This window comes from Mauremys mutica, chromosome 1, assembly GCF_020497125.1.
Source record: "Mauremys mutica isolate MM-2020 ecotype Southern chromosome 1, ASM2049712v1, whole genome shotgun sequence".
NCBI lineage: Eukaryota > Metazoa > Chordata > Testudines > Geoemydidae > Mauremys > Mauremys mutica.
In genome coordinates this window covers 229,425,740-229,442,378 of record NC_059072.1, presented here as the reverse complement: position 1 = coordinate 229,442,378, position 16,639 = coordinate 229,425,740, and the positions used below count along the sequence as shown (strand labels likewise).

At 38.5% G+C, this 16,639-nt stretch overlaps 1 protein-coding gene across 8 annotated transcripts in view; it reads right to left on the bottom strand.

Annotated features, from left to right (window-relative positions):
* Positions 1 to 16,639, bottom strand: part of GPM6B (glycoprotein M6B) — a 139,302-nt gene that overhangs the window by 17,070 nt on the left and 105,593 nt on the right. For 4 of the 8 annotated variants that reach the window (XM_045029970.1, XM_045029800.1, XM_045030392.1 and 1 more), the window contains exon 2: positions 10,490 to 10,609. The exons of the other annotated variants lie outside the window; for them this stretch is intronic. In XM_045029970.1, coding sequence (XP_044885905.1) covers positions 10,490 to 10,609 — 120 coding nt within the window. The remainder of the gene's footprint in view (positions 1 to 10,489; positions 10,610 to 16,639) is intronic. 8 annotated transcript variants of the gene reach the window in all.

The window sequence follows — 16,639 nt, the reverse complement described above, 5'->3', positions numbered from 1 at the left end:
TTTTCAAAAGGAATAGTGAGCTCTAAACTGTACTATTCAGAAAGCATAGTGCATAGTTTTGTCTCCAATTAATAGAAAAATACTGGATGTACTGTGTCATCTGGATGAAGGCTACAGTTATACCACCACAGAATCAGAGACATTCTGATAAGGTAAACTCAATTGTAACTATCGGAGTCCTCCTGATGGCACTGCTTGAAAATCCATTTGCTTGCAGGACTGAGTAATGTGAATTGGAAACAAACAGATCTGTAAGTGTGTTATAATGGTAATGGCAATCTATACCAATTCATTGCTTCAGGGTGATAGCATTACACTGGCTAAGCATTCATCATTAGTGTATGTGGCATACAATTGTGCAAAGTATAAACCATTAGGATACTGCTCAATGGAACTACCAGTGTTGAATATAACAGAAACAGCCTGTTTCTTCCAATATATGATACAAAATGAATCATTAACCATTTAAAATTTATGGAGACAATTGGGTGGTGCATACATCATAACTTCTGTCTCAAACTCCAAGAAAAGATCAGCAGATCTAGGCCTACTAAAGGAAGCAGGATTTTTTCTAACATCCTGATCTTCCAAGTAATGAATGAGTTTTGCAACAGGCTCGTCTAGGGGGCATTAGGAAGTAATGTGCGTACAACAACAGAAAACCCTCTCATCAATGTAAAACTCTTTGTTTTAACGATCTCTTACCAAATGCCCCTGTCATGCTTAAACAGCTATTGCTACTTAGATGTCTTATGAAATGCCACTTCAGTAAATGCATACAAGATTTAATTATATGGAAGCCAGCTGGGGAAGCTTTTACACTCAAGTCCACAGCTGGAATCCATTTAGTAAGGAACTCTCTTCATGCCTTGAATGCCACAAAATGAATACAGACAACTTGATGTACTGCTCAGCCTGATGGGGTGGCGGGAAGGAAAGGAAGCATAAAGAAAGCTCAATGGGAAGAAATATAATAACCATAGTACATATCACAGAGGTCCGAGGCTAAAGCAAACTTCAGAATGACAGATCTTGCAGGGCGATCACTGGTGATATGGCAAATTTACAAATCAAGTTTAGAAGGAACAATATAATCACAAGTCCTTTCCATTGTTCAAACAGGATTCTTGGATGTTAATTGGTCGGAGAACCCGGGCACTGCAGCCCCCTCATTTTATCACTCTGGCACTGCATTAGTCTGATTTCTCCTCTTAACCTGTTGCTATTATAACATCATCTTTCATGCTGGACAGTAGGATGTCTGGCCTCCTTCAGAGTCAACATCAAAGCTGCTCTGTGGGTCAAAAGGCTGAAGAATAACTTGGCAGAACCCTTAAATCCACACAGACCCACGGCTAAAGGTTACTCACAAATCTAGGTCATTCCAGTAGGCTGGGCACTCCATGCTGTGCAGCCTAGTTTGCCATGTATTAATAAATACACCGGACTTGGGGGGCAATCTCTTTTGATCGCACATTCAGGCAGATCACACCATTTCATCAACAGCCCTTGTATTCAAACTGCCAGCAGTGGATGCCCCAAAGCTTTCAAATTCTTGTCTGTAGTAGACAACAGTGTTTATGGCTCAGACCTCCTACAGCACTCTGCTCCACAAGAGAAAAGGAAGCACCATCCTTCTGGTGGCCTTCACTATGTCATGGGCAGATCACTGCCAAGATCCCACTTGATCAAGTCCGTAAAGCTACTGTGCTCTTTCGAGCCAGACATTAGACAAAACAGAGCCCCAGCAACCACCAACCCTTTCCCTCTAGGCCAGCTGGGTAACTGGGATACATACTCTCTTTGGTCCTTGGGCAAACATACACTTCCAGCCCTCGCTTTAAACAAAACAAGGAAATACTGTCAATGGTGTATTTCCATGCTAGACGTGGCAGCGTGTATGCCTGTACACACGTGTTCAGTCAACAGCTTTTATGATGGAGTTGATACACAGCTGTTCCTATCAAAGGGTATCAGCTTTGCAGAATATACACCACCTGTTTGAGGCGTTAGACTGCCAGACCCCCCAAAATCCTTATTTTAATATGACCCAATTAAAGAATGTTTGCAGTGTTGCCGTAACACACAAAAAATGTACTTTTTGGAGACCCTACATTCACATCAATGAAACCTGATAGTATGAGGCTTTTTTCTATTTTATTTTATTTTTACACCCACAATTACCAAAATACAACCAGGAAAAGCTTTTCAAAACCAGATACAGTAAAAGCTGTGTTATCCAGCACTTTATCAGCCAGAAAGCTCTATTAACTGGCATTTCTGATATCTCCCAATACAAATCTTCAGTTTAGTAACTGGGACTAGTATACTGCCCAGGAGGTTATGCAATTGCACATTCTGCACTCTGTTTTTATGCAGAAGAGGCAGAAGACAAGCAAGCAAGCTGATATCAGGGATTTATTTAAAAAAGCAGCTTCCAGGGTGTGTCATAGGGTCATTACAGATTCAACCCGATCTCCTACACCTTCTACATCTACAATGATAATGGATGTTGATAACGATGACCCTGTACTGCACACTATTTTCTACTTGATTCATTTTATTGTATTCTAATTCTTTGAAAATTGGTATTCCATTGGTAACTCTTAGTTAACTGGAATTTTTGACTAACTGGCACCCCCCATTCCCCCAACATGCGGGATAACAAAGCTTTTACTGTACTACTATTAGTTCAGACAAAATTAAGGATTTTTTCTTACCAAACTTTCTAGGCTAGTACTCGAGTATTTCCGTTAAACATGGTGGTCCAGAACTTCAGCTGGTCTACTGAGCTACGTCAGGCTACAGCAGCTGAGAATATGGCCTGGAGAATTTGATCTTTCTAGATGCAGTTTGCCTTGTGCTCTACTATATTTCTGAATCAGTAGGCAGTGAGTTACCATACAACTGAAAAGCAGTGGCAAATTTGTAAATAAATATGAAATAAGCAGACTAAGTTGATAACACATTCCACTGCTGAAGCTGCATATCCTGTAAACAATGTTGTAGTATTTAGTATGGTTTGGGAAGTTTATTAAAAACATGTTAATAAAAAATCTGTTTGGCACAAATTCTGCTCTGTCTTTACTTTGCACACAGATAATACCATACAATTTTTAGTACTCTATACACCCTAGCACATCAGCAGTGTAAAACAGTTTAAATATAAACCAGGCATTACAAATACACATCAATGCATCTGGCTTTCAATGGCCATTTTGTCTAAAACATCATTAGAATCTTTTGTGCAGCTCAGCAGAATAAAAACATTTTTTGTCCTCAGGCTTGTGAGCAGAAGTTGCCATGGAGGCAGGTTAATAACAGCCCAGTGATTTGTCCAGAGCTGCTTGTGATCCTGGCTACAGATTTAACACACTCTCAGAAGGAGGCCGGCTAAAACAAGGACTGAGATTATTCTCTAGGGAATGAATGCTATTAAACACACACACACACACACACAAACTCACCCTGACTATTTCTTACTAAGGGAAAAAAACAAATAGAGGAGAAAGAACAGGAACCAACTATTCTCTTGTAGTCTCTTGGAAACTATCAGTCATAGGAAACTGGTAAAGGATGAACCTATACATAAAAAGTCAGCAATGATACTGGTTGTTCATATAATTCTTCTTCTTTGAGCTGTGATGAACAATATATCCATAAATAGCTAGGAGAGGAGACTATATACAGACCACTGAATATGTGCAGGACTTGTGTCACACAATTCCCATTAATGCCCATGGCAGTTGCGTGGCCAAATCTCTTTCAGCCCTGTGAAGGTGTACCCGATTTAAACCCAGAAAAGCAAGGAAATGCAGAATTAATGGGGAGGGACTTTCAGACAGCAATTCTAAGTCTGTAACACCACACCCTGCTGAGGTAAGGTTGGGGCAAGATTACAGCTTCTCTAATAGGGACAATGCAGCCTGCCATATCGTGGACACAAAGGGGTGTGTTTACGACACACTGCGCTTACCCTTGTCCTTAGGATCTTGAGCTCTCAAATTTCAGGGTTTTGATGAGTAAGACAGACAGTGACTACTCAGTCAGACAGACCCAAGTGATTTGGGCAGGATAATATCTGCTGGCCTGCTCCCTTGCCAGCCAACATCTCACCTGCAGGAAAGCAGTGCTTGTCTTCCGAAGTCCAAATTTCCTTCCAGGCTATTCTAGTGCCCCAGCATAACTCAAGCATAAAGAAGTGATAGCATAGCATATAAGTGTAAAGAAGGAAACAAAAACCCAGGAATGGCGAACAATCAGAAACAGGGATGGAAAAAATCTAAATTTCAGGGAACAATCAGTCAGGGAACCAATCTGCTGTCCTCTCTTACCATTTTCTCTAAATCCTGTTACTTTTCACAGTTTTTCCTCCCTTTGCTCACCTCATTCCTTCCCTCCATGTAGTTCTGCCCAGCTCTCCTGGGTAATAAACTCATGAAGTTTTACTTCCATGGATGCCCCTGCATAGGCAACAGAGCTTGGGATATCTACTGTGCTGAACACTGGGTTAAAAGGCAGACACTTAGCTACTTTTTCAACAAAACAGGGTGGGAAGAATCTAAGCGGGGGGTGGGGGGATTTAAGGGGGGGGGGTCACATTTTAAATTGTTACCCTATGTACAATAACGTGAGAGAGTCTGTTCATTACAGTGGAGTTACTCCCAATTCACATACCAATCTGGGAGGACAATCAGGCTATTCACATTTTTCTCTTATTTCCCCGGTATCTAGGTATCATCTGCTTTGACTAATGCCCCAGCATGAAAAATGCCAGCTGTGTCTCAGTCACTAAGGACCTTCACTAGACTACAGAATCTGTGTTGGTGAAGGTAAGTGCCAATTTAACTTTTCACTATATGGCATGGTTTTGCAAATCTCCACCCATAAAGGCTTTACTCACTCTGTGAAATGCATTTTATACCCCAAAGTACGCAAGATAACTGGGGGGAGGGAGCTGCATGTACTGGTGCCTTATCATAGACAAAATGAAATGTGCTCTACTCCTCTCCCAGCCATAAACATCCAGTGACCATCTGCATTTGATGTGATATTATCAGCAAAGCATATGCTGGAACATCACCCAAAGCAGGAGTCAATGATCTGTGGCAACATGGGAGATTGCAAGGGAAAATCTTTAACATCACAACGATACATCGGAAGTGTGTGTTGAATGTTTCTCCTTTGACTTTTTCTATTTGGGACAATCAGCGCTTAGCCCTAGAATTGTAGTTTTTAAAAATTTGTAAGCCTCTGTTAAGGCCTATGCTCTGTTCTTACCTTGTCCCACTAAATTGCAATTTTGCAAACAACATTATAAAAAACTTAACTCGATACACTAAGCCAAAATCCTTGCTCAGGTATTAGAGCAAGGAGTGCAACTGAACTGCAGAAAAATAGGCTGAGCTAACGGTGAACTCAAATATCGCTATTCATATGATTAATACGTAGCATGTGCATAAATCTTTGCAGGACTTGGACCTATAATACTGCATGTTATAGTAAGAGGAGCTTAGGCCCCTTTGTATTTTGAAAGAGCACTGCCTGTGCATACCACTAACAACTGTCTAAGAGGCCTGGTGCACTAAGGATTAACCTTCTGCTGCAGGTACTATGTATTTCATATCAATATTTTCCTTTACACATATGCTTATAAAAAGCTGCTATTGCAGCCTAACTGCTACTTTTCAAGCTTAAAAGGAACCAATTCACAATAAGGACTAACTACTTTGGAGAACCAACATGGTTTAGTTCAGTGGTGTCCAACCTTCTCAGCCAGAGTGTCAGACATATTATTTCAAGAAGATCAAAGAGTCACAACAATACTTTGGGGAAGATTCTGCCCTGGCAGAGGTTGTGTGTGAAAACCTATGAATATATAGTGAAGACAGAAATGCACATTCTTCTAAATTAAATCAGTTTGATGCAGTTCCAGTTCTGTGAAATGGTCCTTCAGTTTATAGGTATTCAGAAGATGGCCTCTTTTAAGGCAACATGATCTATAAAATATGAAACATTGATTCCATGTTTGTTACATGCATCAGTTCTAGGCTGCTAATGATACATAACACCAAGCATTCAACTACTGGTTTCAGAGTAGCAGCCATGTTAGTCTGTATCCGCAAAAAGAACAGGAGTCCTTGTGAATTACTGTGAGACATGAGACAATAGGCCAAGAGCAGTTGTTCTCTTGTTCCAGTTTGGTCAGCCTGAGATGAAGGTCCAACAACTTCATTTCTTGTCAACAGAAGAGACAGGAACTCTTTCCAGCCCATGAGACAATGCACTTCAAAGCAAGGCACTTCTGTACCTCCTCTGAAGAGGAGAAAGTTGGTCAACTTGTGCTTTAAGAGATAATTTGCTTTGAACAGTCTTAACTGGGTCCATAATGATGGATCTTTTCCCACTCATTTCTCTCGCTATCAGTTATGTCTGAAAAATACAACCTCCTATTAATCATTGCATTACTACGGTATTTTAAAAGAACTTCCTTGATAAAAGCAGTCTGAGCTCTGTTGATATAAACTTTGGCAGTAATTCCTCCTGCAGATTTGTTCCAGTACTTTGCAGCACACATTTTTTCCAAGGACTCTTGTATGTGGAGGTGTTAATCTATATGCAGAATCCATTAATCTGAAACCACTCCATTGGCAAAAGTTATCAGTCTCAGTCCAACTCCGCACAAGGCCGCACATGAAGAGCATACACAAAACACAGGATATGCAATCAGTCTGCCATTTCATATTTTTTATTAAAATAGTCCCTCTTTCTATTCTCTCCCCTCACCCTGATCTCCACCCACCTCCTCATGCACACCAGTCATCTCTCAATTTTAGAACATGCTGGCTTGGCTGACTTATCTAGACAACTCTGAGCCAAAAGGTGTAACAAATTAGACACCGGGCCAGACTTACAAAGGTGTTTAGGCATCTAAAGAGGTAGACAGAAGCCCAGTGGGATTTACAAACGTGATCACGTGAGCTAGCACTTACCTCCCACTGACTGCTTAGGAGCCTTTGTAAATCTCACCCTGCATGAACTAGAGTTTCCTGGGTTTTCTTGTGAAAAAAAGAGAACAACTATTTTTAACAATGTTTGTGTTTTAATCAAAGGTTAGTATCTTACCTGTAAAATCTGAGTTTTGAATCTTAGATTCCCCCAGTCTGGAAGTGGTAACTCACCTCACAATGCATCAGTGCCAGCAGTATCCAATAGCAGAATAAGACTTATCGCACTGGATCTCAACCACAGCTACCAACTGCTTCTCCAGTTGATGCTTCCTTAGCTACAAGGAAGTAAACAAAAACAGAATCTCTCTCCCCAGTAACAGGTTTCAGAGTAGCAGCCGTGTTAGTCTATATCCGCAAAAAGAACAGGAGTACTTGTGGCACCTTAAAGACTAACAAATTTATTTTAGCATGAGCTTTCGTGAGCTGCAGCTCACGAAAGCTCATGCTAAAATAAATTTGTTAGTCTTTAAGGTGCCACAAGTACTCCTGTTCTTCTCCCCAGTAAGACTCCTACTTAAATATAATTTTTTTTTAAAAAAAGGGAGGGGGAGAGATTTTCAGATCAGTGGATCTGAGATTCAGAAGCCAAATTCAGCCTTTCAGTACCAATCTGGAACTAAGGGGTCTTTAGAGAAATAGCTTACCTAAATATAGAATAAGAGGAAAAAAACCCACCACTATAAAGACCTTTGGCCCATCGTAGCACCAACAAAAGGTGAAGGTGTGTGCATAGGTAGATGCTTTGCAAATTTCCCCCCTGCTCATGAGACAGCCTGCATCCTTATGGAATTATCTTAAATCTTGATGGGAGGGTGCAACTTCTCGTGCCTTTATGCCTATCTAAAGTAGGCCCAAAAACCCCTAATATTTTTAGGAAGAAATCTAGGAAAAGAAAAACAACCATAAAACAAACAAAAGCCCAATTCATCCGGAAGAATTTCCACAAGAATGTTCATTTTAAAACAAGGGTGCCAAGCTTTAAACAAAGAGTTATAAAGGAAGATGGACAATAAAGTAGCATTTAATTGATTAATTAAAGATCCAAGGGGGCAGATAGTTGCTTATGTAGAGATCTAGTGAAAGAAGCAAAATATTAAAGGGAAACAAAGTTTGCTCTCCTACTGCCACCTATTACCGACACTGAAAGAGGAGATAAGGAAGGTTGCCCTAGGAAGAAAGTTTACATGTTAGTAAAGTTGGGAGTGTTTTCCAGTACACTATTCAGAGCAATCCAAAACAGGAGATTCCTGTACCAGCTCTGAAATGAAAAACATCCATTGTTCTGATCATGTTCCTCTTTCAAGGGAAGAAGTAGCATTTCATAATCATTGGCACAGAGATTGGTATCCTTGTTCCAGCCTTGTTCAGTGTAGTTGGTCTGTTACTATTCTCAGTTTTCTACTGCATAGCACAGCTGGAGAGATTCAGGTTTCTTTACATCAGAGTAATCAGAAACTGAGTTTCCCACATTAAAATGTCATTTTCAGCCTTTGGTTTGTTCAGGTTACGCCCAGGACCTCTTGTACCTTCAAATCTTCGTTGAAAAGTCCCAGAAATGTCCTAGCACTCCCAAGCTAAAAGCTTATGTCTGTATTTTAGCAAGCCTCCTAATTCAACCAGCGTCCGTGGACAGACTTCAGCTTCTGGATGGCATTGATCATTGGTTCTTGAAGCGGATTTCCTTCAATGGTATAGGCTGACAGCTACCACTGTAATAAGGATTTTGCTCTCAGGTAGTTGAGTAAAGATTTACAGAATCTTTTGGCTACTTCTTCTTAAGTATAGAGACAAATGACCAGGTGGTGCATAAGCTTGTAAAAGATGGCTAAGATAAGCATTGAACTTGTGAATCATGATCTTTGCCTCTGATATTCTTCAACATTTGATCTGAAAAAAATCTCTCTGATGGAAACAAAGGCTTCTTAAAATTTAGCACCAGTATATAAAACAGATTGATCACATTTGTACTGAATGCTGGGCTTGTGACAAAGAAAAGGAGCTTTTAGTAGCCACATCATCTGTAGAACACATCAGAGATCACCACATCTCAGAGACTTTGCAATCACAAACAAATGTCTTGAGCCACTTCAGATCTAGCACTAGACAGAACTTGCCCACTTTCTGGCGCTATAAGCACTACGGATAAATCTGTGAAGTCTGGCTAAACCATTAATGGTCCAAAATGGTTTTAAAATGATTCCATACATAGTATTATCACTTTGAGCATAACTAGAAGATTTCTGTATGTATTTAGCCATTGGTTCCCTTTTGGGACTTTGGACAATAGTCCACATCAGATATTCTTATATATATACCTGGCCATTCCGAATCCGTTCTCTCCGAATCTGGGTAGCAGGCTCACAACCAGCAAGAAAAAGGTCAGTCTGGTGACTCTAAGACTCGGGCATTAGCTGAAGTGGAGATCTGAAAAGGTACCTCGGAATATTGCCAGCCCATTGCATTTTAAATTCTCTTTGGGAGGTTATGCAACAGTACTGTTTCGACTTGTAGGAAATATAATGAAGAGCCATTAACAATGCAAAGTAGTATTACCAGTACCAAGCTCTCCCTCTACCCTCCACAGCTGAGCACAATAGGCCTGATCAACCAAATAATACACGACTAATTAAGCAATATTTTTGAATATACAATTTGACAATAAAAATATTCATCCATTTCTAGCATACAGACTAAGCCTACCATGGAAAGAGCATTTTAAGGTCCAAAGAACCAGGCCATCGGGTTATATAAGGGAAGGGGCTAAGTGGAGAACTTGGTGAAAGTTCGCCAAATGTAGCGCTCAAGTCTCTGAATTGGATTAAGCAGATCAGCTTCATCGGGGGAAGAGGCTGGTTGGGCAAAACAACCTTGCATGTTGCTTGACCTGAGACACTTCAAAAGGGAATTTTCAAGAAGTGCTGAGTGCTCACCCTCTGAAAATTGGGCCTCCATTTTAGTGACTCAAGTTGGGCACCCAAAATCTGACACATGCAGAATCACTAATCACTTTGGAAAATCTTGGCCTTAGTCTTTCTTTAAAACATCACACACATACACACTGCTAGAAAATGAGCTATTAGGTGAAATAGTGTTCAAAGAAGCACTTGATAGGAGACCCACTGCATTGTGTATTGCTCTCTTTGGACATGGAAGCCAACTGATGGATTATAAATTATATCATCATCAGTTTCTGACTGGGTTTGCATACACAGCAATACTATTCTGCCTTGGCAGTGGACAGTTTTGAAATGATTGCTGGCAATACAGTTAACAGAAAGACATCTATAATTGCAAGCTACTGCCTTTCCAACACTAACAGATTAAAATTCAAGTTTATTTCAAGCAATCATGAGAAAATCAGACTCCTAACTGACTAAGAAACATAGAAAAACATTTTATAAAAAGGTTACAGCTACTGCAAATCATGTGCTACTGTATTTGAACTCTCCATTTAGGTTTCACCCCAACCCTTTATTTACCTTGAATCCCCAAAGGACTAATATTGCCTCTCAATGCTGGCACATGATGGTACTGGTGTGGCCTTGAACTCCTGTACATCCAGTGGTACCTGCCAATTTCCATTTCTGGTCTGGTGATCACTGCCAATTTTAGGTGGTAAAACGTCAGTGTCTCCAGCAAAAAAAACAAATTGTTCAATAATTTTAAAATTAAATGAATAAAAGTAAGTGGAGAGTCCAGAAAAATATGCTGAGGTTTAATAACTGAAATATAACCTATTTGTACCAACCAACAGGAGGAAAATCAACAGGATATGCTGTTAAAGTTATGAGCTAAAGACCATTACTAATACAAGAATGTTTAAAACTCCTCTAGGTTCTTGAATGAACATAAATACATATTAAAACATTCTAGTCTGTTGTTGTCTCTGATCATCAAACCTCACTTACCCCACACCAACCCCCTTCTCTTTTCTGGCAAGCAGCCCCTTCTCTAAGAGATAGGGCGGAAAGGGAAACAGAATTGTGGGAAACCAAATATCTATTTTTAAAAGTATCCTAAACCCAACAGAGTTAGATAATTGCCACCAGATGTAGAGAGAGAGAGAGAGAGAGAGACTCAAACACAAATTTGTCCAGTGACGCAAAGTTAACTTCTTAAAACAAATAGATGAGAAAAGCTGCTCTCACACTGGCGCAAATTTCGACCAGCTCTATTGATTTCAGCAGAGTTACTCCAGTTTTACAAAGTACGTGCAAGGAGAATTCGACTCATTATTGTTCTCTCCCCCCCCCCCCCCCCGGACCTTTCTCAATTGTTGATAAATTTCAGTAGTGTCAGTCATTTCCAGTCATATGTAATTCGTCCGGAGAGTACTTCAAAGCTTTACTGCTCCTGAGCATCACAGAAAGAGGCTATTGGCAAAACAACATTAAACTTCTTTTGGATTGACATTTTTTCCACCTTGCCTTGGTTATGAATTGCCAGGCTGTCAATGCAAGATGGATCATTTTTTTAAATATACTGGAAGTTCCACTCTGTAGTAGCTACACGAACAAGTAACGGTCATCTTTGTCCAAAATAAATCTTATTTAGCAGCATTTCAGCAGGAGGATGAGATATAGTTTAGAACATTACAAACCATTACTTTCCAAGTAGGTCAGAGAAGCAGGTTACTAGAAAGATACGGTACCACAAATTTCTAGTCTAAAAACAGAAGTATATGGTGTGATTCTCCTCTCACACTGTTTTTATACAGGTGTAACGCCACTAACTTCAGTACAGTTACACAAGTGTAAATCAGGAGTGAGAGGAGAATCTGGTCCTATGAGTCCAGTCATCTGTATCTAGGAGGATGGAAACAAGAAATTATATACATAGTGTATTAATGAATAATCTGTTGGTAGTATTACTACCTGCTGCAAAAGAAAAAGAGTCCTTGGGATCAATACCAAGTTAACTGGTGGATTGTTTAATGAATGCTTAGTAGTTTATTTCCTCTTGATCATTTCCTTCTCTTTGTAATTTGTGCCAACAGCTTTATATATAGCCCATATTTTTCATGAAAGATGTTATTCTGTTTCACATATTTTATTATTCTACTTGGGGAAACCTTCCCCGTTCCCCATCCTAAAAAAAAAAACCCAACAAAAAAAACCCAGAAGTTCAACAGCCTACATATTCAATTACTTTTCAAATGTTTTCTAGTACATCTTCCTAAAATGATTACGTATCCAAAGACAATGTCTCCTGCAACGATTTCCTCTTCTCTTGCTGCTCATTCAGTAACGATCCTGTTTATGAGATCTCAATAGATGCCATAGTAATTGAATGCAATATCAAAAATAGAGAATGATGGCAGAATGCACTTGCTGATACTGTATAGTACTATTCATTGTTTCTCATATACTTGCCTTCCTCAAACATGCAATGTTCAGTTATTATTGTTTGCCATCTCTAATGTACATAAACCCACTAGTTTTTTTTTAAATAAAAGATTACTAATTACTTTTTGGAGAAGAAAATGATATAACATTAGAATGTGGTTTAAGGGGAAGCATTTTTCATCACAAAGGAGAACTTAAATTCAAATACATACTCTAACACATCTAAGATGCCAGAATGCTAATATAATTCTAATATAAACTAATATAAATAAAAAATAAATGGAAAGGCTTTTATCTTGTCAGACGTGAGGTCAATTCTGGAGTTCCCTTACTCTACCACAGATGCCTGTTGGATCACTAGTTCTTGCTGGAGAAACACTGAATCCTATAATCATGAGCTGGAAGGTAAATATAAGGACTGACTTTTAAACATCCTCTTATTTATTTTTTAATAGCAATGGTCAAAACTTTCCCTTTATTTTATTTTTTTAATGAAAAGGCATTTTGGAAACTAAAATTTTCATGGAAATTTTGAAACTTTCTGGTTTTATGACAAAACCTAAGAATTTGTAACTGAAATATTTCTAAATTTCTAGGAGAAATTCCAAAATTTATTTCCTTTCATCAAAAGTACTTTCATAAGAAATCCCACAGACTTTAGTATGAGCAATGGCCTCCTCCATAAAGTATGGCAGAACTAGGCCTTAACTCTCCATGTTTTGTTCATGATTTAGTATATAAAATAGCACTGAATATTTATTTCAAAAGTTTTTCAGTTCACTTTTAAGGGAGAAAATTATAATTCAGTGGAAGTTGCACTTTTAGGATTACTTTAGGTTACCGTTTAGGTACAATGGTCAGCTATAGCTGGATATCCTTTTTAGAATTTGTATGTCATTTCTGAACATTTATTTACAAAGTTTATGTATGATGTCACAAATAATAGCTACAGGTGCTCTAATTTACAATTCACACAACTATATACAACTATGGTAGTTACTGGGGTCAAAATCTACATTTCTTTGTTGTTTATACATAAATGAAAGAACCATCTGTGGTCTTCTAATAAAAATGTGTGTGGGAGATGGGGTGGATGTGGGGGGGGGGAGGGTTAAAATGGGCCAAGTAGTCTTGATATGGAGTAATTAGTCACAGAAAAATTTATCTGATTGTTATTTCCTAAAGGAGATTATGAAGAGTCTCCTCAAGGGAAGTGGTGAAAACTCCACCCAACAATTAGCCGGTGACTATAACATTGGGAGCAAGATTAGCCAGGTAACGGGAAGGATAAGGATTAGTGTAGATGACATAGTTGGTCCTTTTCGACCTTTACTTTGATTCCACGACAATGCTCTATATGGTGCCATATCATGCCTATTGTGCATTTACAGTGCAATCTGGAAATCTTTCTGGTTTTACCATATTCTGTGCCACATATGTCTAAGTCTCCCTTCACATGATCATTTGGGCAAACTACTGGGGATACACTCTTTTTAAGATATTCACTTTTTAGTTAGAAACCAAATCCTATTAATTAAAACCTGAATCACTAGGTTTGACACTGTTATCCTTATCATACGTAATGGCCAAGATTTTCTAGGCTAGACTCCAAAATGTTTCACTTCTAGATTTATAGTCAGGCACTTCTATTTAACTGGCATTGTATTCAGGAAGGATGAGCACCGACAAATCCCACTGCAGTCAAAGGGAGCTTGGGCAGCTCAGCACCTTTGAAATATGGATTTACGAGCCTAACAATTGATTTAGGATGCCTAGCTTTGAAAACTTTGGCTAATAAGTATAATTTGTATAAGAAGAAGATGGGTTATTGTGTTATTCGAACAATCTAAAAAGAAAGAGCATCTCTTCTTGGATGGGCCTCTGCCTTGATCCCACACGTGGGTATATACAGAGGTTCATTTTGAAGAATTTAAATTACAGGTAAGTAACCACTTCTTCAAGTGGCCTCAGCATATTCTCATTTGTGGGATCAAGGTACCTGAGCCACAATCTTCATATCCATCAAATCACTAAATGCCTAATGTTTATACACTCAAGGGCTTCCCTCAAAAGGAAATTAACCTCTAACATTAAGAAGTCAATTCTACTTATTGTATGCAGTAGTATAGCCGTGTCAGTCCCAGGATATTAGAAGACAAGGGTGGGTCTGTTATTGAACCAACTTCTGTTGGTGAGAGACACAAGATTTCAAGCTTACACAGCTCTGTAACAATAGGGACTAGCTTTGTGTTAACACACCATAAATATTGAACAAGAAGAGACCCTAACCATTCATGTCCATTTATTGGATAAACAGAAGTTGGTAGAATAAAAGATACTACCTCTCCCACCTTCTCTCTCTAATGATACTTATTTGTTTTGGTTTTAAACTACACACATTTTGCAAATTCACACTTTTAAAAATGTTGGTATAAAAATGTTATAAAAATTGACATGTAATTGTATTGTTTAGGCTAATACATGATCATGAATAACAAAACTCTTTGTTTGAAATCTCTCACCGCAATTCCTAATTATGAACTCCATTTTCATTGATTAGGTGCTCCCTTCTAACCTACAATCAAAATGAATTTCCAGCACAGCTGCTCAGATTTTTCCATCTACTTTTATAATACAGCATATAAAATTGGAGCTTTTTATGCATTAGTCTAATACAATAAAACTATTTCTCAGTAGTTGCTTTTCTATCAGACCTTCATGCCTAATTTATTATGGTCATTCACATCAATTTTTTGGCACTTTTACATCTTAAGAGTAATATTTTTCTTTGTTGCATGAAAAAAGCAAACTTCTTGTCTCTCTCAATATGTATCTGGATATATTTCCTCCACTGCTGATGTAAAACGGCATTTCACTTTGCCCGTTTATTCTAGCTCAGTGAATCTGCCTACCCAGTCCTCACATTTTGATTTACTTTAATGCCTACAAGATAAACTCTGTCATTTGTAATAATTTGTAAACCCTCATCTTTAAGTTCATCCAGTCTGTTCTGTAGCTCTGTAAAATATCTGCTCTACATTTACATGAGCTCTGCTCATGGTGTTTCTCTCTGATAAGAGCTGCTGATATGCAGACTAAGCAATACTTATTTCCTATCTCTGAACAAGGGCGTTGTTCAGCTTCTAATTAAAAAATCAGGGCAGCAGTAATTCTTGTCTAGCTTGAGAGGAAACAGCTGTGTGAAGGACGTTGCAAATCCAACAGCTGGACTACGGATCATTGCCTGAAGGGGGAATACTTTTATGATTTAATACGAACCCTGAATTAATTTACTTGCAATTTTAGAATGTATTTGTAACGTAAGAAAGATGTAATTTGCACAGTCGTTCCCAAAGAACTAAATATTTTTAAACACTTTGGGGCAGATCCTCAGCTGGAGTAAATTGTTGTAGCTGCACTAAAGTCAATGGAACTGTTGCTGTTTACACCAGCTAAGCATCTTCCCCTTTGTATTTACCATAGTTTGAGGAAACATGTGAACTGCACGTATTCTGTATCAATATTCAGTTGTATACATGTGTAGATACTGTAAGTAGACTACACCTTCACTTGTTGTCCTACACGGTTATACAATGTTATTGTGCAACGTTTTCTACAGAGGCAGGGTGGCTGAAGTATACTATATGCTATACCGCCCTTTCTTACCTCACTGAGGTGCTGATTCTACACAAGTTAAAGTTAATAAATGTTTGTATTGCTATTGTTTTTGTAAATGCACTTTGAGATCCTTTGCTTTAAAAATCCATAGAAATTTAGACCATTAATAGTGAAAACGGAATTTTTCCTATTGTGTTATATACATTTCAAATGAAACAGGTTTGTTTTCTCCACAGTTTATGTGTATGCACACGATACTGCACATGAACTTGGATCTCTCAATGGAGATGAATGGCAGGACCTTTTCTTGTTCAATATTTATGGTGTGTTAACACAATCACAGTTCCTATTGTTAAAGAGCAATAAGGAATAAAAACAAACCCCATGACCTCTGGCTTATTTTATTTCATTTAAATTGGCAATTTATTTCTGACACTAAGGTTTTGTAAAAAAAAAATTGTGATACTTGAAAAGAAAATATTGAAGGGTATTCACATACTCAAAAGATCTCAGAATCTAATAGCTCCAGTTTTCGGAATTGGAATAAATGGCCAGATATTCCAAAAGGCTCGGTTCCTATTTAGGCACCTAAATGAAATGGCAGGATTTTCAAGAGTACCCAGCATGTTCTCAGTACAGTTGCCAACTTTAACGCAGTAAATAAGC